At 39.4% G+C, this 26,388-nt stretch overlaps 1 protein-coding gene across 1 annotated transcript in view; it reads left to right on the top strand.

The window, feature by feature from the left end:
- LOC134542909 (probable ribonuclease ZC3H12D) overlaps positions 1 to 26,083 on the top strand; it is a 78,071-nt gene extending 51,988 nt beyond the window's left edge. The window contains exons 4-10 of the mRNA XM_063387495.1: positions 2,416 to 2,687; positions 15,878 to 16,090; positions 16,692 to 16,936; positions 19,880 to 20,019; positions 20,462 to 20,696; positions 21,817 to 22,067; positions 23,259 to 26,083. Coding sequence (XP_063243565.1) covers positions 2,416 to 2,687; positions 15,878 to 16,090; positions 16,692 to 16,936; positions 19,880 to 20,019; positions 20,462 to 20,696; positions 21,817 to 22,067; positions 23,259 to 24,055 — 2,153 coding nt within the window. The 3' untranslated portion in view covers positions 24,056 to 26,083. The remainder of the gene's footprint in view (positions 1 to 2,415; positions 2,688 to 15,877; positions 16,091 to 16,691; positions 16,937 to 19,879; positions 20,020 to 20,461; positions 20,697 to 21,816; positions 22,068 to 23,258) is intronic.
- Positions 26,084 to 26,388: the final 305 nt, after the last annotated feature.

The raw sequence follows: 26,388 nt of genomic DNA, 5'->3' as shown, positions 1-26,388 counted from the left end.
TTAATTTAGTATATCACAGTAGTCTAAATAACTTCTGTATTGAGATTGATCAGTTTCTCTTCAAATGTGTGTGATAGTATCAATGAACATTTGTTTGTGACTGCAGAAGAAATAGTCCTTGAAGTTATCCAAGTTCAAACCACGTTTTGTAATGCATGTTCTTAATTTTGACATTTTATGCGGTTCAGGTACGTATTAAAAGTCAGGAATGTTTCCTGTTGTGTTAGGTAGGCCTATTTAGCTTGTAACATTGCAATGGGTACATTGCATTGTTACTTATTTCGAATGCTTGCATGTAAGTGCTTTCGTAAGCTGGATTAGTGTAAGCAGACCCCACTCAGATATCTTGAGGAGTTTTGCAAATTTTGGTGTCATTCCTAGCATGTACTGTAAATATGATAACAATCATTAAATCAATACAAAGTCTCAAAAAATCCTACCAAAAGTTTCTAAAGAACAATCTTACTCATGTTCGTACATTGCAGTTCTTTGCCAAAAAATTTGTTTTTCATATTTCTTTAAGGTATTAAAAATTCGAAAGCTGTTGATTCCTCAGGTACAAATTAAATTTTTATGGTATTCAGTTATGTAGTTCATAGAGTAATATATAATGTATCAAGTAAGAATACAAACTAGAATGAAATTGGCCCTCACTACTCCATAGTGAACCAACTTACATTGAAAGAATAAAGAAGATTTAAACACTTTATTATACTTGAATAACAACAACGCCAATGTGCACAGTCTTTTAGTTTGTGTTTTACAGCTTCTTAAACAAGTTGGCTGTTAAAAGATGAGGTTTCGTGTTGCCTTGGAAATAAATTACCGAACATGAGTTTTTTTTTATAGGCGCCATTTAGAATGTGCTGTAAAAATTATTAACATTGTTGGTGTAGGGTTCCGTCATTTGCTCTTGGCTATTTACAGCAAAGGTTTATTATTTTATGAAACATTTTTGTTCCTTACTGTCTTCGCATAAATTTTTATCTTGGGGAAAAAAGGCTAATTTTTATGGTGGATATGCATGCATTTTATTTCACTGAAATTCAAGACTTTTTTTTTGTCGTCACTGAATCAAAATGTAATTAATTTCTTTATACCTTATCCACCAAAATGTCAGTTGAATAACCTCCTGTAAATTTGTTGGCATCAAGTACTTGTCAGCAACTTGTCACGAAATACGCAGAAGTGAAGTTTTGATTGAGGGACAAAAACAATGCAGTTGTCGGGCATTATTTGTAGACCAGCTGCTGTGCTGTGTTCTTTCTCTTGATTGCGTGACGCAAAGAGGAATGTTATTATTCACTTTGGCTGTCAATTTTTCACACAAAAAATTTTTTTTCTCGACCTGTAGGAGCTTTTTCCTGACGAGTAACGTATCATTAGAATTATAATATTTTATATATTTGTGAAACACGATTTGGTAGCGATTTTCACAAAGAAAACGTGTAAGTTTACAAATTTATTGTAAACAAATATAATTGTGATTTGAATTTTAGTAATATAAGTAATTCAGCATATAAGCATCACAGGATGAAAATCTTTTAAAGTAATCGAACAGTAGTTATTTAGGTGGCAAAAAAAATTCATTTTCACATTTTAATTTTGGTTTTCTTGCACATTTTACGGATGTTTCACTAAATAAACATTGCAGATTATTTTACTTATATTGTCCTAGTTTCCAATTATTTATTCGTAAATATGTGGAACTAGCAAAAAAAAAGTAAATGAATGAATGTGACGGTTTTTAATGACCAACCACCCTAATCCCTCCAGCTTTTTCCATGAGGGTGACATGCAGGCAACTTGTTTTACAAGAGGCCACTCGCCGCTAGTTCCGGAAGCAATCATCTCGCTGACTGATGTAGAACCCAAATTTACCAGAAGTATCTTTTCTTTAGTCCATTGTTCCATTTTCAAGCCTTGACTAGATTGGACGAGTCTGTGTATGAACTCGTGAGCGTATCTTCAACTCATCTGTCGTTTATTACACAAAACTATTCAATTTCGCTTACTGGCTCAGAAAATATTTAGTGGGGACATTTTTTTCTTAATTGGCGTTCACCAATTGCTTTTAGTTGATATTTAGCTGTTATTCGAGATTGTAAGGGACCAGTCAAAGCACGGCAGTGGTGAGCAAGTAGTTAGCTGTAATCACGTAGCGATGGCTAGCTAGCAGCGAGTGGCAACTAAAAGGTACGTCTAGGTGATCATAACTAAGATTAAAGGATGGTCGGGTTAGGTAGCGACATTTAAAATACTCGGGAAATCTTGGGTTTTATTTATTCCGACACACGAGCGGGCGACTGCATGAATGGCGGGCGCCTGCGCTCCGGTAGGCCTTCACACCCGGAAGTGACATCACGAGTCAGCTGGGTCCCCGCGGCGGCGGTAACCGGGTCACCGGCCCGGCAGGTGGCGGGGCGCTCTCCCGGATCTTGGCCGGCGGCGCTCCGCCATTGGCCGGGCTCCCCCTCCCCCGCGCATGCGCCGTGGCACTCTCCCGCCCCGCCAGCGCCAGTTCAGTGCCTGACGCGACGGCGAGCGGTGGTGCGCGCGCGCCGAGAGAGCCGGTCATCTCCCCTCGCGTGGACGCGCGCGTCATGACTGTCCTGGACGCGTCCTGCGCGCTGGAGGACGTCTGCACGCGTGGCCTCATGGGCCGGGCCGCCTCCGTCGACGACAAGGTGCCTCTCTCGCGTCTCTCCGTCAAGTGCTGCGCGTGGGGCTACTCGGCGGAAACCTCTCTGGTGTGACCTATCCTTGACAACCAGCTGATCAGACCATTTTCAATAGCTTCCGAGAGTTTTCCTTTTAGTTAGTAACTAGAAACCTGTACCAGACTGAACTCTGCACAGTTGCACACAAATACGTCGGTGTATTGTCCATCGGCTATTGCCAAATTTTGTGACATCTCTTCCCCTTAAACATTTTCTGTTGGTACAGATGCAATACATTTGTTGCAGGAATGACTTTCGGATGCGATCAAGTAAAAGGTTGACCTTAGCTGAAATATACTTCTAAAAAGGAAGTTCGTCGTCCTCCATCGAGTGGAATGTCTGTGGCGGGAATTTTTGGCGACCAGCAGTATTCAGCAACTCCGGGTGAACCACCACGCGGCCAGCAGGGTGAAGCCCTCTGGAGTTGATTCACAAACTTAATTACTAACACATTGGCTTGGAACTCGCGTCACCAATCGGTTTCCAGCGAGTAGCTACGTGTGCAGACGGCTCGTGTGGATTTTTTTTTACGCAACCTAATTTTAAACAAGATTGGGCTGAGGTTTGGTCCGGGTTAGGGAAAACTCGAAATGCGTTTAGGAGGGGTTTCAACCATGCCGGAAGGGAGATCGTGTGATGATAGTTTCGCCTCGCGGTAAGTTTTCACCGGCGCTTTCGTTTCAACGGCAGTCTCGCCTTGCTGGAGGAGGAAGAGAAATCGGTTTGGCCACCCGCGAGCGGAGGGATGTCGTCGAAAAGCCTTCGTAGGACCGCGTCGCGTCGGGATGCGAATGGCTGCAGACGGGACGCGATTACGTCTCTCGCTGTTGTTTTTAATTTGTTTGTAATTGTTTTTAATTTGTTTGTAATTGTTTTTAAATTGTTTGTTATTGTTTTTAATTTGTTTTCTTTATTTTTAAGTCAATAAAAATATATATAAACAGCGCCATTTAAGAATTAAAAATATAACTTTCCCCGAAGACCATCTGTGAGCCAGTAAGCGATTCGCTTTGCTTGTAATAACACACACGAGCCAAGTTTTTTTTTTTTTCTCTCGTTGACGAGTTACTGGTAAAATTCACAGAACAGAAGCTAAAAACAGCAAATGCCAAAAATTAATAGACAGCACAGAGAATTCCGTGAAAGAAATTAGTCAGAAAGACACAAAATACGACTTTGGGAAAACATAGCGACTAACAAACCTAACGGTGATATTAATCAGATAATCTGGACAACATAGCGATGAGACTATGCTTAGGAAGCATACTGTGTTCATCTTGTGTTGTGATATTTTTCGTACTGATTCCTTCCACAGAGTTTTATTGTGCAATTTTTGCATTTAACTTTTGACTTTGGCAGTTTTTGGCTTGTTTCCTGTATGTTCGTGTATTTTCTCTCTTTCTCCGTTATCATTTTCTGTGACATACAGTGTAAACCAGCGATGGCGTATGTACGAAAAAAAAGAGTAGAACATTATGTTTCATGCTTGTTGTAACTAACAAATTATCAGGACACAGGGGTGGTTCCGAATATATGTATATATGTATATATATATATATATATAATTTTTTTTTCGGGAGTGGCTATCGTACAAAGTAAGGATACATATTTATGGTTTAAATTACTGAAAATTTAAAGTTTAATACAACGTTTGATAAAAGAAACTTTTCAACTTTGCATAACTGCAAATTGCAAAATAAAATTAAAACTTTGAAACTCTGAATGAAGCATCGCGCTTGTAGGAAGATAACATTTTTTTATTTGTTTTTGAACACATTTCCCAGTTGAAAGAGGGCTGGCTCTCTTAGCAATAACTCGACAAGTGCTCAACTTGGCTGCCATGAACCGTGCATAAATGTTGTTGCCGGAGCGACTGGTGGTATTTTGCACAAATATTTACACACTGCCTAGACCTGCACTGGCGGCGTGAAGGTCGCCGCTGCAACTGTCTCCGGGTTCATCCCACTCCTCCTCCCCCCTCCCTCCTTTACATCCTCTTTTCTTCCGTGGGAGGCTCGCCATTGAAGGACTTCGAGGAGCCTGCGCTTCTGTTGACAGGCTTATCTCCTGGTGCTGCTGTCCACGGCTGATCTCGGCCCTCGAAACTAGAAACCTGCAAAATAATCGTTTACATCCTGGGCCCAGGATGAACTCCACAACCTTGTACACACACAAGTCTTGGCGTCTGTTGTCCATTGGCCGCTGCCACACTGTACCTTCCGGCCGGATTGCATATGTCCGGGTCGTTTGAATTCTGTAATGTCGTTTGTTTTCTTGTCATTCGGGGCGTGACGAAACTGCCTATTATCCAATGAGAACGCAGTTCCAAGTCTATAATGGTGTGCATTCCAACGTCGCTCCAAATAATAAACGAATTTTGCAACCGCCACTCATTACTAATTTCCCTCAAGCAAGCCTTTTTACCACGCTTTTATTAGCTTCGCCTGTATGTGTGAATGGAATGTGCAATTAAATCTTTCCATTCATTATTTACTCACTTTTCGACGTCCGAATGTGTTGGAATTTTGCATACATATAAGATATAAAGAACCTCTGACCATACAATATAACATAAGACCTTTGTGTTAAGGGGGCGTGGGGTCAGCGGGTAGAAAAAAAACACTAATTTCGAACTATGGGTAATAACCAGGCTTTTTGTGTATTCGGTCTGGGCATGGTGGGAATTTGCCCCGGGGGTCGACTGTTACAGGGTTAAAGACCCAAAATTTCGAAAATTTTAAAAACGTAAATTTTTTTTTTTGATTTGGGGTGGTTCCGATCCAAAAGGTCGGGTTATGGTGGAAAATGTGCCCGGGTTGAAAAAAAAAAAAGGGGGGGGGATAATGTCCCAAAATTTTGAAAATATATTCTTTTCGATTTAAAGTGTTTCCAAAGTCGGGTTATGGTGGAAAGAAATTGTGCCCGGGGTTCGTTAATGGCAATATGAGTACTATATCTGAAATTATCTGGCCACTCTTCTGACGCTATCAAGTGTATGATACAAACATTCCATCAGTCCGTGTTGATTCCGCCACAGATAGTGTACATACATATAATTAAACCAATAGTCATTCAGTTTCCAGCGAAATACAGCTATGGTACTACTGAAAGGCGAATTTTGCTATTAATACTGAGTTGGGCATCTACAGTGCATAAAATGCAAGGCTGATTATGTAGTTTATTTTGGATCGCGTGCGTATCTTTGTTGTCGAACAGGCTTTTAATCGCTTAGTCACTGGTCTCCAAGTAGAACAACTTGATTGCTCTAAGATAACAAGAAAAGTTCCATGTAATGGTGATGCATTAGCTGAAATTACTATATTAAGTGAAGATTGGCTAATTTTAAGTTTATTGTAAAAAAATATTTTAATTTTAAATTTTGTTTCAATTATTCACGTTCAATATTTTTATTTTATTTTGAGACTAATAAATCTTATAGTTAAAAAACTTTTATCGTTGAACAACATAAAATTAAAAAAAAAAATCTTTTTTGTTTTGTCTAACAGCCAAATAATGCACCACAACTCTGTATAACTAAAAGCGTGGGGTGCTAGTAATAAAAAATCTATTAAAAATCATATTGTTTTATTGATAGAAATTTAAGACATATTATATCAACGATAAAAGCAATTTTGGTTAGTTTATTTAACCATCAGTTTATTTAAGTGTGGTGTCATCTCGTAGTTATTTGTTTTTTTCTGACCCTATAATCATAGTCGTTTTCTCCTGTTTGAAAAACAATTTGCAGTTCTTGTTGAACAGAAGTTTACAGCTGGTTTCACCCCCTCCTTTTTTTTTCCTTCGGCTCAGAACATGTTGGAATTAGTTCGTCTCTTTGTGGTTTGCTAGGTTTTAATTATGATGCATTCCAATGCGGTAATACTGATTAGTGGTTTATTAAATACATATCCTTTGACTAAAAAAAAACTGCACCATTTAACAGGTTTCATTGGAATAACGCAAATATGCGTGTGTTTTAAGATAAATATGGCTTTTAGCTGCAACTAAGGTTCATTCTCGTACGCCACGTTCATTTTTATTTTTTCGTCATCAGTTATATTTAAGGGCAATTTTTTAAATTTATTTCGATACATCCCTTTCATCTGTTGTGCCACAAAAACCTTTGACATATATTCACTTAGTGTAATATAGTGGGTGTAAAAGTTCGCGTAAGTCTTTATCATCACTTGCACGCCTTTTTACACTTGCATTACACTAAGTGAATATATCTGTTGAAAATATTTGTTTAAGAACAGCAAATGCAAGAGAGGTATCGAGTTAAAAAATCAAATAAACTTAATGAAAAAATAAACATAGTGTTAGATCGAGCCTTAAAGTTTGTGTCAATAACACTCTTTGTATTCATATTTAATTTACATGACGAATTTGTAGATTTTCTACATTAAAATGTCCCATGAGTTTATAGAAGTTTCCAAAATATTTTCAAATAAATGTGTACTTCGAAATCTACCTACGCCTACAGGCTGTGCGGAAAGAGATTTTTTTTTTTGTAGTCGCCGTAGCTCGCGTGCGTGCCGCGCGCTCTCTGTCTCTCGCCGAGCGACGAGCGCACATCCGGGTCGGAAACCCGCCGCGCCACGAGTCCGGCCGCCAGACCCCGATAAAACCGTTATTTCTCACTCTCCTCCCCTCCCTACTTTCGTCTCTCTACCCTCTCTCCCCCCTCTGTGTGTGTTCTCCTAGCCTTGTGTATTTCCTCGCGGTCGCTCTCGTTTTAGATAACACCGCGGGGCCAGTGTTGCCAGATCGTGGACGCAGCAGCGTCGAACACCTTTTAGGGTGGTGTGGAATACGTACTTTCAGTCAATGGCAAGTTCGAAAATATAGATATTTTAATACATTTCTGTAGTCTTGGAAAAGTCATTATAAAAATGTTTCATTTAATTTTTTGTGAGGGGTTGATTACAGCTTTAAAAAAATTACCGCGCAACATCACTGATAATTTAAAATAATACATTTGACAAAATAGTTAAATGGTGTCAGATGCGCTTAGATTAGATTACTTTTATGTGTCCTAGTTTTTTTTAAGGTGCTGTGGAAGTTATTTTGGTTGGGGAAAAAAGGGGGGCGGGGAGAGTCATCGGCGGGATTTGGAAATGAGTTACAGAAATTTTTTTTGTTCCAATAGTCATAATATGGAATCTTTGACATTTGTAAGTTTGTTGTGGTCGTTGTAAAAAAAACTCATTTTTATAGACATGAAAATTTCGGGTTATTTTCTGGTGCCGGTGCTGGTTTCCATCAGGAAATACCTGGAAAGGTCAGGGAAATCACAATATATTTGAAATTATTTCTTGTGGAGGGAAAATTTAACCGAAAATTCAATTCCCGCCAACGTTCAGGCGCCTCAAAAACTACTCAAACGTTTACTAATCACGAAATTTCGTTATTTTCCTTTTCCTGGTCTTTTCACTTTAAACACTATACGAAGGGCCTGAACATATTTCCGGATGATTACATAAAAGTTCGATAGCATTCAGTCGATAGATTTAGGTGAATATATAGCAATTGTATACAAACACGTGTATTTATCTAAAATGGCGTTAATTTTGCTAATGTGACGCATTGAAAGCACACAACGTATTTTTCCTCCTAAAAGCAGCACCAAGTGAGCCACGGGATAATGTGTGCCTGTAAGATCAAGGAAACTCTTCTATTCAGATCTGGAAAAGCTGTAAACGTCAAGGAATTTTGGAATTTCCAGCTAGTAGCAACCCTGAAAGAGACACGTCAGAGAACTGTGTATGTATTAAGATCGGCTGTAGGCAAATTTTTAAAACTATTCGAATAAAAATTTACGCATTACCCAGCTGAAGTGAGACGTTTCCGAATTCAAGTGTGTTTTTTCTCACCAGGAAGACTGGCAACACTGCCGCGGAGACGACTTTATAATTAGTAGCTGAAACGTGACTAGTAGTTGGACCACGCAGACCCAGACCCAGCTCCTGCATTTCTCCCCCTCCTCTTGCAATCGAAAACAGTTGAGGGGGAGCGATAGGAACAGGTAGTCGCCACCTTGGTCTCAACTTTTTTTTAACCCATAACAATAGTTATCATTAATTAATAATTTTTTTAATTTTCAATATTTAAAATTGGCCTCGGTCCGTCAATCACGTGACATACAGCCAATCAGATGGCCCGAAACATTCCATCCGCTTTAACTTTAGACGTAAGGACGAATGAAATTGTAACCTCAAAAATGTCTGAAAAGCATAGCTTTTATTTTGAAATTGTTCTTATTTTGTTTATTTGTTTGGATGCTTCCGTAAAAAAAACTTACTTCTGATATAAAAAAAATTGTCTGAGACAGAGGATTGCACGGGGATTCTAAAAAAAAGTTATTTAAATAAATATGTTAGAGTTTTAGTCATTTATAAGTGCATAGCGTGAGACAGTTGGCAGAAACCAAGTAGAAATATATATTACGACGGTCTTCGAGTCCAGCTGTATTAAGAAATTTTAAAAGACCACACCATACTGTATTTTGACTGTGTTGTTATAGTTGTAGTCATTCCCAAAAAAAAAAATCAATACGTACCTCCAGTGACTTCACAAGCGTAACTCTTTGCAGCAGTCAGTTACTGTTAACTTCAGGCATTCCATAAACTTTCATGCTACGCTGTAACGAAGCCAAAATTGTGAAAATTTTAACAAGATAAAAAAAGTTCAAAAACTCTTGTCATCAAGATGGCGTCCTTTGTTTCCTACATCTCTCCCTTAACTGCCGTTTGTGTCCGTCTGGAAGCACATTAATATTTTGAATTCAAAGTTTATATCAATATTGTATTCTGTAGAACTCTTTAATTTGTCGAACGTAACCTGCCTAGACTTAACTGCTCGTGTGCGCCTGTATTCTTATCGTGTTCCGGGTGGGTATCAGCTGGGGACCTTGAGCTGATGATCATGCCAAGTGCCGAGTCACGATACGGCTTTTGTGATTCATGCGACGTTTATTGACGGCGTTTACAGAAATAGCGGTTTTGTGCCAACCCTGTTGTAGTTTCTTATTCCGGATACAACAGTTGCGGTGAATTCCCGCGGACCTTAATTACGAGGTTGCTTTGCGAATCCCTGTGATCATTCTCAGAATGTTGTAACATATACTTAATAATTCTTACTGCAATCACACAAAAATTAGTGTTCTTTCAACCACAAAAAAAAAAAGACCAGCTGTTCTGTGTGTCTTCATGCTGGCTTTTTAAAAGAAATAAGTTCCGAGAATGTATAGACGGTACATCCTGTTGTGTCGGAGTATCGCTGTAAAAATGGTAATGTCGCTGGTGACGTTTCGGAATTAGAACACCCGGCAGTGTGGAGACTTGTACTCATTGTCCCATCGTTCTGAACGAACAACAGTTCGATAATAGAACTCTTGTGTACAGTTTAAAAGTACGCGATTTTCCCGATATGCTAGTTTACCCGCCCAGAAGTTTAAGCTGTACATCAAGTTCAGTTCCTTCCCGATTACACCCGAACAATTCACCTTCGTCCAACTTCGGTATTTGTTTTATTTTTGCGCAGGAAAAATGAATTCAAATTTTAAAAGTGGTCGGTTAGGTTAGCTACATTAAAACACTTTAAAACACTATGGACGGTTAGTTAGGTTAGTATAGCTACATTAAAATAAACAAAGAAATATAAATATATATATAAATAAACCCGAGGATTTATTTGTTCGGGTGTAATCGGGCAGGGACAGAACTTGATGTACATCTTAGGCTTCCTTCGGCTTCCCTTACCCGCCTGTGCGAGGAATGAGTGGAGTAGCATCTGTCACTGATTCTAAACCAAGACCAACTGCGATGCAGGCTAGAGCATTCGTCCTAACTTGACTAATATGTAATGATTAAACGTAATTTCCGTCAAAGCACAAAATTGATCTGGGTGTTTCAGTGATAAGACACTTGACTCGCGTTCCGGAGGATTTAAAACTGGTTTACACTGAGCCCAGTAGTTTAGTCCAGTGCAATGGTTCATGCATGGCAAGAAACGAGTTAAGTAGATGTTGGAGTGCCGAGTTGCGAATATGCACTAAACTAATGAACTCTACTCAAACGTCGTTTATACCTTTCCAGTAAAGAGCGAGTGAGGTGGGTTGGGAAATGCTACCCGACCGACCACTGTTTACTTTATTGGATCGATCTCACTCGCCGTTTCACTTAACCACTCGAATTCACGGTTCTGTTCACACACGGCGAGCTCGCTGAATTACTAGTCTAGTGTAAACCAGCCTTTAGGTTAATCACGGTTCAGCCATCGTAAATTAAATTCTACGTGTTTGTTCTTTCCCCCCCCCCCCCCCCCGAAAACACTCCACGCAAATAGTTTTTTGTCTTAGGCCGAGGTAAAAAAAAATCCTGTCTTGTGGAGCATTTTACTCGTCTCTAAAGATTTTGCTGTTTATGAGACTTAACATTAATTGTTAAAAATACAACTAAAAACACGACTGGTTCACTATTCTTCATAAGTGGAGGCTTTGCGCGGACAGGTATGCGTGAACCGCGCACTTTGGAGAATATAATTTTTTTTTCGAAGCGAAACTTGTTTGCAGCTGGTATGGTATTGTCGAGGCGATGTAAAGGGTAACGTGAATGTGTTTTATCATATATTAGCTATCAGATTACTTGCGATCACAGACGGCACAGATGGAATCTTGCTCTTTTTGCATAGCTGTACGCATTTCATACTCAACTTGCATACTCGTCCTGTAAGTGCGTTTCAAATGTTTCCTGTTCCTTTCGTCCGTGAAGTTTCACTTGTAAAGGAGCGCGATGACTACGATTGCCATTTTTGTGTGTTTTTTTTTTTTTTTTTTTTTAATCCAATCAAAACAAAAAGTGGCAGTCAACAGCTTGTACTCATTCTTCCCCTTCCCCTGCTCTGGTGGCGACCGCCTGCCTATTTTCGGCTCGTGTCGGGATCACAGTCGCCGGTAGCTGCAATTACGCGCGCGTGTGGTTTCGTAAGAACAGGTTCACTTGCTCGGTCGGCGATCGTGTGTGTGTGGGGAGGGGGTGGGGGGTATATATAGAGATAGCTCGCTGCGTGCTAGCTGCGCCCACCTTTTTCCATTCTCTTTCGCTTCAGGAGACGACCCCGGGAGAATCGTGATCTTACGTCGTTTCGGAGAAGCCACTACCTCTCCTTCTGTTTGCCGTTTTAAAAGTAAAATGCAACTAAGGTCTGTTACGTGAGTTCTGGTAAAAAAAAAAAAAAAAAAAATGAGGGTAGGGTTTTCACACGTGTAGGTTTAGGTCAGTGACATTGAAAAAAAAAATTATATTAAAATCGTGAGAATGTTTTGATTTTAGCTTTTTTTTTTTTTTTTTTTTTTTCCACTTCGGTCGCGAAGTTGCACAAGCGAGCGGGGAACCTCGGGTACTTTCGGAAACTAATCAAGGGTCAAAGGCTGAAAGCGTGTTTCACAGCGCTGCGATGCGATAAGCTTTAGGCGATCGTAGCTTTGACGTCGGACGTTGCGTTCGGCACGCGTCATGCGACGGATAGGCAATTTTTTTGTTTGTTTTCACTATCACGCGATTAGTTGACATCAATTGACATTAATCAACAACGTTCCCATGTCTTGCGTTGGGGAAGATTGAGTAAAAATATTTTCGTGGACATACGCCACTTCCGGGTTTACACTGGTTGTAAACTGTCTCCTCGTCAGCCCGCTGTGTTCGTGTGTGCTGTATATACATGTAACATTTGACATCATCCAATATTGACTTGTTTCCGTGTTTTAATATATTCATTTTTTTGTCCAGTGTAAATCAGCAGTAACGTATGTCCATTAAATTACTTTAAAGGATTATTTTAATTAACAATTTCATGTAAAATAACAGTTTCATGTAAAATATCATGTAATTATTCTTTATTACGTTTTGGGAATTCCTCGGAGGTTCCATAGATTTTTTTGGAAAAAGAGGGGGGGGGGGTTGAGGTAGTATGTAATAGGAAATGTAATTTGTCTCCCATTTGACCGTTCTCGAAAGTACATGTGATGTTTGCGACATTCTGCCAATGTTGTTCAGTGTTGTTGCAACATCGTGTGACGTTTTGCAAGAGACAGTTGAGAAATGAGACCGTTCTTGAGAACTGTGACATTTGGTACAAGTTCCGTCGTGGCACGGGTTCTAGTTTGATAGCGTGACTTGTGTGTGGTTTTGTTCGGTGCCGCTGAAGCTCTGCGTTCGTGTGTCACCGCCAGAGAGGGGTGGCGCACGCCTTCAAGGCCGCGGTCGCCCTGCTTTTCTCCCGGATCCCGCCCGCCCGGACGACACGGCACGTGGGCACGTGGGCACGTGCTCACGTGCTCGCCTTCTGTCAAGTTGGCAGCGGGCCGGAAGAAGTACCTAAAGTTGGATTCACAATTTAAAAAAAAAAGTCTTTCAGTACTGGCCAGTGATGTGTAAACATCTCGTAACTTCGGTAACAAGCAAATCACGTGTTCTCACTTTGCAAATAAACTTACGATAAGCGTTTACTCGCGTTATTGCGTAGTTTATAAACCCGGCCCTAGAAAAAAAAAACACATGTAAAGCGTCGCGCTGTTCAATGCCGGGCGTGATAAATATTCGCTTTTCAAGTATAAGTACTTTCCCCACCCTCGCTAGAATCAAGCGCAGATGGCAGCACGAAACAGCATGAAACAGAAGGAAAAATAAACAATTATAAACTGCTCCTATAAGTGAGCCACCCCCCCCCCCCCCCCCCTCCCTCCATGAAAAATACTAAATCCCGGCTTTGGATCTGTTTTTCGACCAGGAATTTTATTAAAATATTAATCTTGTTAAATTTCACTAAACAGTGAACACTATAATGTTTGTGCACATTTTAGATGACTATAAATTATATAACAAAGTATGAAAATAGTTGTAGTGTTATAACGTTTAATTTTTAAATCCTATGTGAATTCATGAACATTTATTTCCTGATAAACGTAATTAATTATATTTTCAGTAAAAATAAAGGATATAGCCTGCTTAGTGTGAAATAATCTATTGAAATGAGCTATGTATATAATAATATTATAAGATAGACAAATTAAATGTATATGTATTTTCTTAAAGCACAATTTGTATAATCCAGTAATCTTTTATTTAAAAAAAGTAAACAAAACTTCCAGTGACGAGTTTTGAACCACGTCAAACATTACGCCTTGAGCATATGAACCACGCGTTTTACCACTGCGCTATCGGGACAATTGGGGTTTAGAGAGAAGACGATGTAGTAACAACAGTGTGATTACAGTTTTATTATGTTTTTCAAACTTGAGATTACTTTTTATTGTGACTATTTTAGTTTACCAAATATATTCCAGGGTAGTTTCACTATAATTCGCAAGTTTCTTATGGCACACACATAATGTAGGTACCCTAATGTTTATGCGAAAGACAATACGGGCTTATGTTGCTATACTTGGGTCCGCCATCTTTGTGTCACATTTCTGTTCATCGACTTCTGTTTCATTTTCAGGAAATTACTCCTATTGAATGCCGTATACCAAGAGATAAGATGTTCACACACAAAAAAAACGCATGCGTCATGTCCAGAATGCATAAGCTTTGACCCACATGATTTCGAACTTAACTGATACATAGCTACACATAGTACGGTCGTTTGCATTGGAGAGTGGTCGTGTGCATAGGAAGGAAATTAATATATTTATATGTATTATACAGACGCATGGCACAATAGCCAATAGGAGCAGAGCATAGTGGCACTTTGGCGGGAGTTGGGAATTGTTTATTTATATCTTATATTGCGGGGAGAAATTGTGGAGCTATTACATCGTTCAGATATTTCCTGTTTAAAAAAAAAAGTTATTATCTAGATAAGTGACTCGTTAAATGTACATAAAATTTAAATAAAATTGTTTTTAGGTTTCTTAGATGTTGGTCGTTGTCTTGGTAGGATCATACTTAAAATACTACTGAAATTCTGACATGGGGTCTAGCTTTGAATAGCATGCATGTTAAAAAAAAAATTGCGTGATACCAACATATTTAATATTTTCAACGATGGAACAGTTTCCCGTTGCTTGACGCACGCCTTCTGATCACTAGGTTCATGGTAATGCTTCTGGCTTGTGGCGGAAGAATACCGAAGTAGATCTTGTGCGGGATCGTGCAGGGATCATGAGAATGTTTATAAGCGTAAACCAACTTTACCACTGTGTGTGTGTGTGTGTGTTTTCTTTAAATTGATTTTGAGTGTTAAGATTTTTTTAAATTTCTTTACAAGTATGATCAAATTCCGATGAAAAAGAGACGCTCAATTTTATTGTGCCTATTGTAATATCTATGAAATCATACGGTCAACTAATGAGTTTGAAATTTACAGCCAGGAAAATTTTTAGATCAGTGCTTCATAAATACATGACAACCTAATCCAATGGCGTCTGAGCTTATTTTTTAAGGAAAGCTAGATGCAAATATTCGCAGTAAAATCTGCGTTCGTGCAAATTCTCAATTTTGCTTATGGTAAGAATAAAAAAAAATTACGGCATTAATGTGCCTGACCGAACCCAACCAACCCTTCACTTTAGGTATGATCACATGGACCTGACAAAATAGCCAATGAAATGGGTGTGAAACTTCAAAAAGGAGAACTTATCTTTTACAGCGTAATTTTAACGCTTTTCGCGAGAGTGATGAATATGGCGCTCAATATTCCCACCGATCGCTCCACTCTGGAGCATTTTATTTAGTTACCCTCTGATGAATCATTACTTCCACATACCCTACCGGCTGTTAAGAAGTTTCACTTCAATAATAATCATAAATTGCAAAATTCAGGCGTGTATCTGAGGATGAGTGTGTCTTAGGTTTTTCACCTTTCAAGTTACTAAACAAACTTCTAGCCGTGGTATTTATTTATATAGCGAAGGCTAACAAGAGTGACCTCAACGTAGGGATTAAAACGTCTCTCACTGTGGGGGTTCGTTTGCGCTTGAAAAATCGTAACTGTGAAATAGGTATGATAAACAATAAATAAAAATTGGCAACACACTTATTTTCCTTTTATAGATAATAGAGTGTGGAACTTGTGTTGGTGAATCCCACGCCGCGGATTCTGCGTTTCATGCGCCCCCTGGCGGCCAGGTGTTGAGGTGGACGGTGTGGTGCTCGCAGGGCTACGTGGACTCGCTGTGCGGCGCCGAGCGCGACGAGCGCGCCTCCTGCGGCGGCGAGGACTCCAGCTACGACTCTGACTACGAGGCGGAGGACTCTCTCTCGCACCGCGATGTGAGCCGCACCGTGTCCGACACGCTGGGCGCCGAGTTCGCCGAGTATGTGTCGGCGCCCGACCCGGGCTACACGGCGCGCGTCGAGTTCGGCCTCAAGGTGACTATACGGCGTCTCTTTTGCATTCGTTCTGTGGGCGAATATCTATTGCTACTTGTTTTAAGATGAAAAAAAAAAGAAGTGTTAAGAGTACTCGCTACTAATTTTGCTTCATGATCTCGCAAAGGTGCTCTCTCTCTCTCTCTCTCTCTCTCTCTCTCTCTCTCTCTCTCTCTCTCTCTCTCTCTCTCTCTTTCCCCCCCCCCTCCCCCGGAATTCCATCTAGATTCATTTAAAAGTCTTTCAGTGCTCGCCAGAGATATGCAACATCTAACCTCGATAACGAGCCAATCCACGTGCTCTCATTTACAAGTACGTTTATAAGACGAAACTCGGACCCACAAATTAACGTATATTCCTTTAAATTAATGCCGAGCGTGATAAATATATACACGAAAATTTAGTTATCAACTACCAATTCTTGACGCGAATCACACGTATTTACCGCACCCGCCGCTAGAATTCGCTAGCGGAGCGTATATAATGAAACGACTCAGTTAAAAGCGGGAAAAAAAACACTTTGGAGCTAATTATCGAAGTAGGAGTTTTGTTGAAATGATGCCCGTGCGAGGTGGTTGCAGTGGTGCGTGCGTGTGCGCAGCTGGGCTACACGGAGAGGCTGGTGCAGGCGGCCCTGCAGAAGCTGGGGCCCAGCCCCGAGCAGAACGAGCTGCTGGAGGAGCTGATCAGGCTGGGGGCGCACGCGTCGCGACACCCGGAGCCGGGCCTCGACGGCGCCGACGACCCGGCGGCGGAGGGCGCCCCGCCGCCCCCCCTCGAGCCGCCCGACGAGGGCGCCTCGCCCCTGCGGCCCGTCGTCATCGACGGCAGCAACGTCGCCATGAGGTGGGTCGTCGCCTTCGCAGGGAAGCTGTAGTTCTTCGTAGGAATGTGTGTGGAAGTGTCGAGGGCCCCGGCCCAAAGTTGGCTGCAGAGCTTCAGAAGACGCTCGAGTTGGCCTAATGGTGTCTTAATTTACTAAATTTATTTAAGAATACGCTGGGGGCGGATGAGTAGTTCTTTTTTCGTATTTTGTTTTCAAACTGTATTTTTAATAGTGACAAAGAAGAGAGTGATCATAAAATGTGTGTGTGTTTTTTTTCCACTTCAGAATAATAAATACTGGTTCTTGAAAACACTCTAGGGACTTGCATTACACCTTTATTTACATTTCTCTTCCATCTAATGTGATGACTGCTGCTCAAATTTCACAGTTGCCCTACGCACGTCAAGAAGACTGCGAGCCAGTCCACAGACTTGACCTTAGAGATGATACCTCTCTATAAGCACCAGCGAGTGCTGCTCTCATCTTGCCTCAGTAACACAAATACACCTCTGAATAGGTGGGCACCTTAATTTGTTAACGTGATGGGTGTGGTAAAATAAAATCAGTCTTCTTTACTATTTAGAATACTTCGTTTCAAATATAGAAAGTGAAGTGGAATAAGTTGAAAGTTGGCTGATGCTTGTGATGAGTTTTTGCATTTTTCGTAGTTTATAAACAGGTACTCAAACATTTTTTGTTTAATTTTTTTTGCAGCTTGTGTTTCTTGCATAGTTTATAAACTGGCTTTAAGGTCTGTTTGCATTAAAATTAAATGGAGCTAGTTATGTTAGATAAACTTTGCATTTGTTTTTTCAAATGAAATTTTATAGCATAAAGTTAGTTAACATAACATGGAAATCAACTCAACTTAATAATATATTGGTAATCTGACAGTCAGCCAGTCAGAGCAGACATTATAGATACAATTGTTTCTTTTGTTTTCTGTATTTATTGTTATTGTTACTTATGTATACTGGTACTTGTGGCTGTAGGGAGTCAAGGTAGGTTAAAATTGGTCTATTTAGAGCATGCATAATTTTATGACAACAGAAATATTTCAAAATACTTTATGAAACGAAAAACTACTCTTTCAAGATGGTGCAAAAGTGGGTGAAAGGTTGGGTTTATAAACTATGCAAGAAATACATGATATAAAAAGGTCCGTAGCGACTTTTCAAATATCCGTTAATAAACTACACAAGATGCAAAAAACAGCACAAGCATAGGCCAACTTTCAACTTCTTACATTTCGGCTTGTTTTTCCACAATTTCATGTGTTTGAAAATTTTTGAAGAGGCAGATATTATGTGATGTTTTTTTTATTATATAAATAACATTTTCACTTGTTAAAACTTCCACACAGTGAGAGAAAACGACACTTATGAATCAAATAATCGCCCTATTCATATGTTTTCATGAAATCATAAATAATTATCAAAAGAAGACAGTGAGAAATTTGTTTTCTACAGTTTTACTATTTCAAGTTGTAAAGTTAGTTATTTCATGCAACTTTCGTGTTGTATAAACAACTAAAATTTTATAGTGTTGGTTGTGTTTTGCAGTGTTGTGTTATAAACTCCATCTGATAGGCAAAATATATAAATATCATACATGTGAAAGCTATACGTAAAATTAAACAAGTGTTTGTATGTAGAAGATGCATTTTCAAAATATTCATCCGAACTTGTGCCAAAAGACTTTTTAAACACACATTAAATTTGCATTAATGTTTTTAATTATTTTAACAGGACCAAAATACATATATAGTTGGTAGTTTTACCATCACTACAAAGATCGGCGTTCTGAACTTTAGTGTGAATTAAGTTAGTACAAACATTTATGTAACACAAAGTTAACACATCAAGCCCCAAGTTTACTTCAATGTATATAGTGCTTTAAGGGCCCCATCTACCCAATCACATATATGGTGTGTAGAGCTTAAGAAAAAACCACATGATTTGAAAATTGATCAAGAAATCAGTGTGTGTATTAAATTACTCTTGCGTTATTTATGTATAGAGTATAGTCTTGTCATGTAACTTGTCCCATTTGACATTTCTCAAAAGAAGTGCCAGTGGCCAGGGTGACTAGCAACAGCAAAAACCTGCAAAGTCAGGGAATTTTCATCAAAAGGAAAGTCAGGGAACATCTTAAGTAGTCTGGGAATATTTTAAATTACTATTTTTACTGACAAGGTTATTGAAAATAGTTTAGCAGGGACTTATTTGGATATTTTCAACTGATTTCATGTACAAATCCTTTCTGCCCCTTCCCAACAGTGGATGATTTAAAAGGGGGGGCACGAGGCATGTGCTATCCCCCCTTCTCCAGAAGGGTAAAATATGCACTGGATAGTAAGACTTCTGAAGTAATAAACAGGTACTACACTCGGTCCAGATTACCGGTTCCCCACCCAGAAGTCAACCTTGGATCTGCCTCTGCTTCCTAACCTGTGTTTAAGTGTTACAAAAGGTTTTCCTCCTAGTACTTTCTGATGCACATTGACTTCATTGTTATCAACAGTAGTGTGATAAAATAGTTATTAGTTGCCTGCTGCAATGGTGAAATGTGGCAGACCTAAAATTAGAAATTTGAATTTGATTTTTTTTTTTTATAGTTATTGGCAACTAAATAATATCAGTGGTCAGGAAAAAATTTTTTTTCAAGCCTGTAAAAGTCAGAAATTTTTCATCACAGGTTTTATAGCCACCCAGTCTTAAGTTTCTGCTGCCACTTGATCTGACAACATTGTTCGTTAACAAATATGATGTGATGCTTGCAAGTGACTGTTGGGTAATCTGTACTCTAGGTACTACTACTTTTGAGAACTTTTAACTTTGAGACAAGTGGCATGAGACAGACTATATCTAGAGTTCTTTACGTAAGATATTTCTAGTTGGTGTTGTATTGTTGAATAAACAGTTTGAAAGGTAACAGGTGTGGCGTGTGCTTTGTTCCGACAGTCACGGCAACAAGAAGGTGTTCTCGTGCCAAGGCATCAAGCTGTGCGTGGACTGGTTCCGTGCTCGAGGTCACAAGCAAATCACTGTTTTCGTTCCAAAGTGGCGGAAAGAGGCTGCTCGCCCAGACAACCCTATCACAGGTTTGTTGCACGTTGAAACTGTGAGTTGTTCTTGTTTAATTAATGAATTTTGGCCGAGGTCATTAGAGAGGATGAGAGCATTTGGGGGGTGGGAGGGAGTGAATTGGTCGAGTAAACTAAAAAACTAGAGTACCTATCACTGTTTCCCCCACCTGTAAAAAGAAAAATGATTTCACATTTTGGGTGATGGCAAACTGGAGCATAATATTTTTCCCTTATATTTCTATCACTTAGGAATTTAAATGGCTTTTTTTTTTTTCCTCCAGGATTTCAAGTCAATTCACTGACTTAACCTAACCAATTCCAACTTACCTGACTTTTCCCTGACATTTCAGAATGTGGAAACCCTGTGCATGACAAGTGAGGATAGTTTTGGAACCTGCTCTTGCTTTACGTCTGTGTGGTATGAATCTCGCTTGATGTCTGTGAATCTTTCTTGCAGACCAGGAGATTCTCACGGAACTGGAGAAAGAGCGGTGCTTGGTGTTCACTCCGTCTCGCCTGATTGGCGGAAAGAGGATGGTGTGCTACGACGATCGCTACATTCTGCGGCTGGCTGCAGAGGAAGATGGGATCGTTGTGTCCAATGACAACTACCGCGATCTCGCCCAGGAAAGCCCCGAGTTCCGCAGAGTGGTTGAAGAGAAGATACTCATGTATTCTTTTGTGAACGACAGGTAGGCATTGGTTGAAGCTTCTTTGTATTGAATTAGTTATGGCACAGGAATATTGTTGACTCAAGTAGATGATTGTATGTTACTGAAAATTGAAAAGTTAAGTGATGGCCATTCATCAGGAGGATATGTTTGTTTGGATATTTGTTTAAAATCATATAAAAATACCAATAATGCCCTTATTTATTAATAAGGTCTATTCATTTATTATGTTGATTTATTATAATTTGCTAAGACTAAGGCTTTTAAGACAAACAGGAGCTCTAAGTTGTCACACACGTTACTGTAGACACTTACATAAAATATGTTTTGTGTTATCATTTGGCCTCTTCTAACTTTCAACTACTTTGTCAAGATCATTATTACATAATATACAGGATGAGTCTGAATAACTTGACCGACAAACTTTGTCTGCAGCTTCATCACGACTAAATAAGTTGAAAACCTCTAGATGATTTATGGTCTTAAGTGCTTCCCAAGGCTGGTATACATCTTTGAATTTGAGGCTAAATAACATTTTTAACGTAAAAATAAAGTATTTAAGATGGAACAGTGAGTTTCTGATTTATGTTTTAACTGAAGGATGTTCTATAAACATTGAAATAACTGGGAACATTTCCCTTAATTTCCATATATTTTTACGAGTATTATTATCCCAATTATTTCAATGTAATCCCTTGGCCAACCTGGAAATCAAACAGATCTTCGCCCCTAGTTGGCGGCCATGGTTGTTGAGTTTCCAGTTCTCGCTTTCCACCACTGTGATACTGGGTTAAACCATAATTTTTCATTAATGGGTTACCTCGGGGTACTCCAGTTTTCTCTATGAGTGCATTCTGTCATTGCTTTGGTCTAATCTCATCACCTCTTTACCTCTCTAAATGATGTCAATGTCCAGAGATGCTAAGTCCTAGTTCATAATTTTTTCTTGTAGTTGGCAGGCTGAGTGTATTACAGAAACCATAGAGAAAATCGGCAATCAACTCTTTGTGTTGTGAAATTTTAAGTTTCTTAGTATAATTGATATTCAGTTCATTTAGTACTTGGTGTTTTAAATTTTTCAATAATTTTAAGAAGGTGAGGGTGAGGTTGAGAAAGTAAGCGAGGCCAATCTGCTCCCCAGGTTCATGCCCCCGGACGACCCGCTCGGCAGGGGCGGTCCCACTCTCGACAACTTCCTGCGCGTGCAGCCGCGCAAAGGCGACCCCCCTCCCCTGTGCCCGTACGGGAAGAAGTGCACGTACGGAAACAAGTGCAAGTTCCACCACCCTGAGCGGGGCCCGCTGCCTCACAAGTCCGTCTCGGAGCGGCTGGCGGAGCAGGCCCAGAAGCACCTGCAAGCCCGCGGCCTCCACAGTCGCGACTCCAGCCCGGGTGAGCTCTCTGGCTAATTTGCAACACATAATTCTGCAAGTCTGATAGAAGTTCAATGGGTTGGTGTAAGATTTTATTGTGACAAAGTGTACTTTACAGTTTTTCCATTACTTTTAATATGTTTGGTGGTCAGAACTGGTTTTGAGTCTATTCCAAAAATAAGCCTATTCTGATTTTAGTTTTAATCCTCATATTTGGAATTGAATTCTTTGATTCCAATTCCTACTATTTGCAATAATTCTTGTTTGTTAGGTATTTGCAAGTGTAATTAGAAAGCAGTAATGATATTTAGTATATCTTGCAACTATTCCTATTAATAAACATTTGATAAAATACAGGGCTATATTAATTTCACATATATAAATTGTCTGTTTTCATACTGTGACAAAAAAAATGTATTTAATAATAGGGTATATACTTGTTAAAAATCAACAGAATTATGGAATTGTGTGGTAATCATACTTGTAATAAAATAATGTTTTAATAACATTTGTAACATAAAAGAAATAGCAATAATTATAATAAAACAGTGTTACCCTGTTAACTGAATAAAACTCTTATTAAATCAAACAAATTTTCTAGTAAATTGACTCAAGTCCCTGATAAATCTGGAATAACAATTATGAATCTTAAAGCACAAATATAAAATCTTGATTAATCAAACTAGCCTGATTAGCCATAAATTGTTTATCTGTGCGGTATTGGCCGATTAGTCAGATGAAAATTCTTAATAAATGTATTAATAAATTGAATTTGATGCCCTTAAATCAAAAAATTTAATTATCAAGATTGTGGTATAGGGGAAGAATTAACCAGCTTCAATTCCAAAATTATTGGGCTCTGAATCAACCCAACACTAATCCAAATATCTTCCAATTCATACCAAACTTAATCTTACAATCAATTGAAATAGTGTAAGTTGGAAATTCAAAACTTATTTTTGTTCCTTGGTTCGATAATTTGCAATTGCTGCTGTATGTATCTTTTAGAACAGTAAAAATATTGATAGCTACAAAGCTGAAACATGCACTTTCATTTCTCTCTCTCCACCCTCCTTACATTTCCAATATCAAGCATATTTCATTAAATATTCTATTTTTCTTAAAAATATTTAATGTAAAGGAAAGAATGCAAGACCAGGAGCTAAGTTGTAGTTGTGTTAGTACTAACATTTTTATTTTTCGCCTCCAGGAGGTCATCTGAAAGGTGGCAAGTCACTGAGTTTGCCCCTCCCGGGAGCTTCGCCCCAAGACCAGGACACGAAGCTGCTGGGAGCCGTCAGGAAGACGCCTCTCTCACGCACCAAGTCCAACATCCCCGGGTTGTCGGTGCCGGCGCCGGACTGCGACCCTCAGGGCCAGTCCAACGTGTCCAAGAGCCACAGCGTGGAGAACGTGGCGTGCTACACTCCCGGCCAGCCCGCCTACGGCCTGTGGGTCTCCGGCTCCTCGGCACAGTACCCCGTGGGGCCGGCCCCCCGCCTCCCCGACCCGGAGCCCCCTGCCGACCAGGGTGCCAACCTCCACCGCAAGCTGCAGCGCCAGCTGACTCTGAACCCGGCGTGCGACCCCCGCCTGAGCCGCATGTTCCCGGGGCAGCAGCAGGGACCGGCGTACGCCCCCCTGTCTGCCTGGGAGCACCAGCAGCAGCTGCACCAGAGCGTCACGCGGATAGCCTCGGCCCCGGACTCGTACCGCCCGTGGCCCCCGGCGGCGCCCCCCTTCCCCCCGGGCCACATGCACCGCCTGGGCAGCACCTCCGACCCGCAGCTGAACCTGTGCGTGGCGACGGGGCCGGACCCCTTCGACGCGTGGCCCCCTGCCGTGGTGTGGCAGCAGCAGCAGGAGGACGCGCGCCGGAGACTGCACTACCACCTGGCCTCCATCTTCCCCGAGGAGCAGGTCAAGAAGGCCATGCAGTACTACCCGGACGAGACGAACCCCCAGAAGATCTGTGCGGCCATCCTGGCGATGTTCCCCAAGCCGTAGTACTTTGTGTGTCGTTCCGATGCTGTTTGATCTTTTATTGTCAGATGTGTAAAGAAGGGGTTTCTTCAAAAATTTGTGTACACTAATGAATTTTATTTTAAATAAGGAATACTACTAATCATGTGACAACAGTGGTTTATTCATACCAAAATTAATTATTTTAACACTTGGATGTTTTAAAACAAATTTGTATATGTGTTGAAATGGTACACATATGCATCTGTAGTGTTGCATTAAATGTGGTAAAAATTTCAACGGATGTGGGCAATCCAGAAGCAGTTATGATGGTTAAATAATTACATGTGTGTGTTTATCACTGGATTGTGCAATGTTCCATGTTGCTGCTTTTGAGATGCAGCTTTAGACTCTTTTGGAGAGAGAGAGAGAGAGATGAATTTGAACGTGTAGTTTTACCACGTACCACGTGGTGCATTTAATTTTTTTAAAACTTATATTTGTGTTTCAGCTATGTTTCTAGTGTCATACAAATTTAATGTTTACTGTTTAATGTTATTTTACTTATTTTTGGATGAAAACTCTATTTTAACTGATTATGATTGTGTTTCCTAGTTTACACTAAAGTATGCATGTGTGGCATTTTTGAATGAGATTTTGTGCCGATGGAATTGTGTGATGAATATCTGTTTTATTTTTATATCACTTGCATGTGGCACTTTGAAAATCTAATATCTGGACCAATATAATGTAATTTTTGTGTCTAATGTATGGATTGAGACACATTGTTCCATGTGAGTAATAACACTATTTTATCAGTTACAATTTTTTTTTTTCAGTTTGATTCTAACTGTTTGTCTCTGTGTAAATTTTATTTTACGGTCATGTTTTGATGTTGTCGCATGTTTATGGGAAACGTAAACATTGGTGTAACAGCTATGTGAATGGAACCAGTTGCCTGCACAAAATCTTGATGCATTTAATATGAAAGCAGGGAAGGAAAAAAGACATTTAATTAACTAACTTACATGGTGGCATGGCCAGTAGAATTATTCATGTGGTAGCAAGTAAAGTATTACGTGTAAGCATCCTGCAGATAAGAGGTTAGGATTGGGTGCTGTAGCTAGTCACGGTCAACTGCCAGCATGTGTCGAGGAAGCCCTTGTGTGAAGCCGTCGGTTAGCATAAGATTGATTCTGAATGCATGTATTTTTAGATCTGTAACTGCTCAATGTAATCATTGTGGCAAAAACAGAATGTTGTGCACCAATTATAAAAATTTAAATTTAAAAAAAAAATAGTGATTTGCACTATCCAAAATATCTGTATTGGAAATTTTATTTGAATGACCTCTGGAAATCTTATTTTGTATGGTGTTTTTCTTTTGTGATAAAAAAAATTCATTTATAACAAATGATAAAACTTTGCCAACAGCTATAATCTTCATATTGAAGGAAATAAATCAGAATATATCAAAAGCATGAACATTTTATTCAGTCATTGAATACTATGTAAATCATGTAGAAGTTTTTTTTTATAAAGTTTTGTTGTCTAAAAGTAGATGCTAGAGATTAGCGCAAGTGATTTTAAATTTCTGATACCATGTATCAATTTATTTTGCAATACATTGTTAAAGTAAAATAATTTTAAATTGGAGAAAGAGTACGGTATATTTACCAATGTAGGTTAAAATGGCAATGAAGGCTTCAAAAAATATTTTTTGATTGCATGTTCAAAAATTGGTAGGTTTTAGTTCATCATTAGCATGTGTTGGTAGTAATATACTCAGCATGTTAGTGCACCAGTTGTAAATTTGTTACCAGCCTTTACCAGTCCCAATAATCCTGATTACTTCTGGGCAAGGTAGTTGTAATGTTATTTATTCATAAAATCTCACAAATGTTTTGTGAGCTGTGTTCTGAGACCTGTACATTGTCATTACTGTGTATTTGAACATATTGTTATTTGTCCAAAAGTTTTTGTATATACAAAATAGAATTTGTTAAATGTAAAATATTGCCAGTGGCGTTATGAAATTTAATTTTCCGTAAATAAATTATTGTTTGTACATCATTGAAAGTATTCTTTTATCCATATTTCCCAATAAAGTACTGAATTTTGAGCCTTATAGGTTCATTTCCAAATTTACATACATGATGTTTGGTTACAAAAATAAGCATGTATTTTAATATAAAATTTTAATGGATCATTTTTTTTAAACATGCATAAAACTGAAGTTACTAAATTTTTAACAAAAGCTGCTGCAAGCATGAGTAATATAAGACCTGTTAGAAAGTAGGTTTTCTTTTACAGCTATAGGGGAAAACCTGGAATAGTCAGGGAAATGAAACTGATTGTTGGACAAAGGCTCATTCTGC

This window comes from Bacillus rossius (assembly GCF_032445375.1).
Source record: "Bacillus rossius redtenbacheri isolate Brsri chromosome 9 unlocalized genomic scaffold, Brsri_v3 Brsri_v3_scf9_2, whole genome shotgun sequence".
Taxonomy (NCBI): Eukaryota; Metazoa; Arthropoda; class Insecta; order Phasmatodea; family Bacillidae; genus Bacillus; species Bacillus rossius.
The sequence above is the reverse complement of the archived record's forward strand: the minus strand, read 5'-3'. Positions and strand labels throughout refer to the sequence as shown.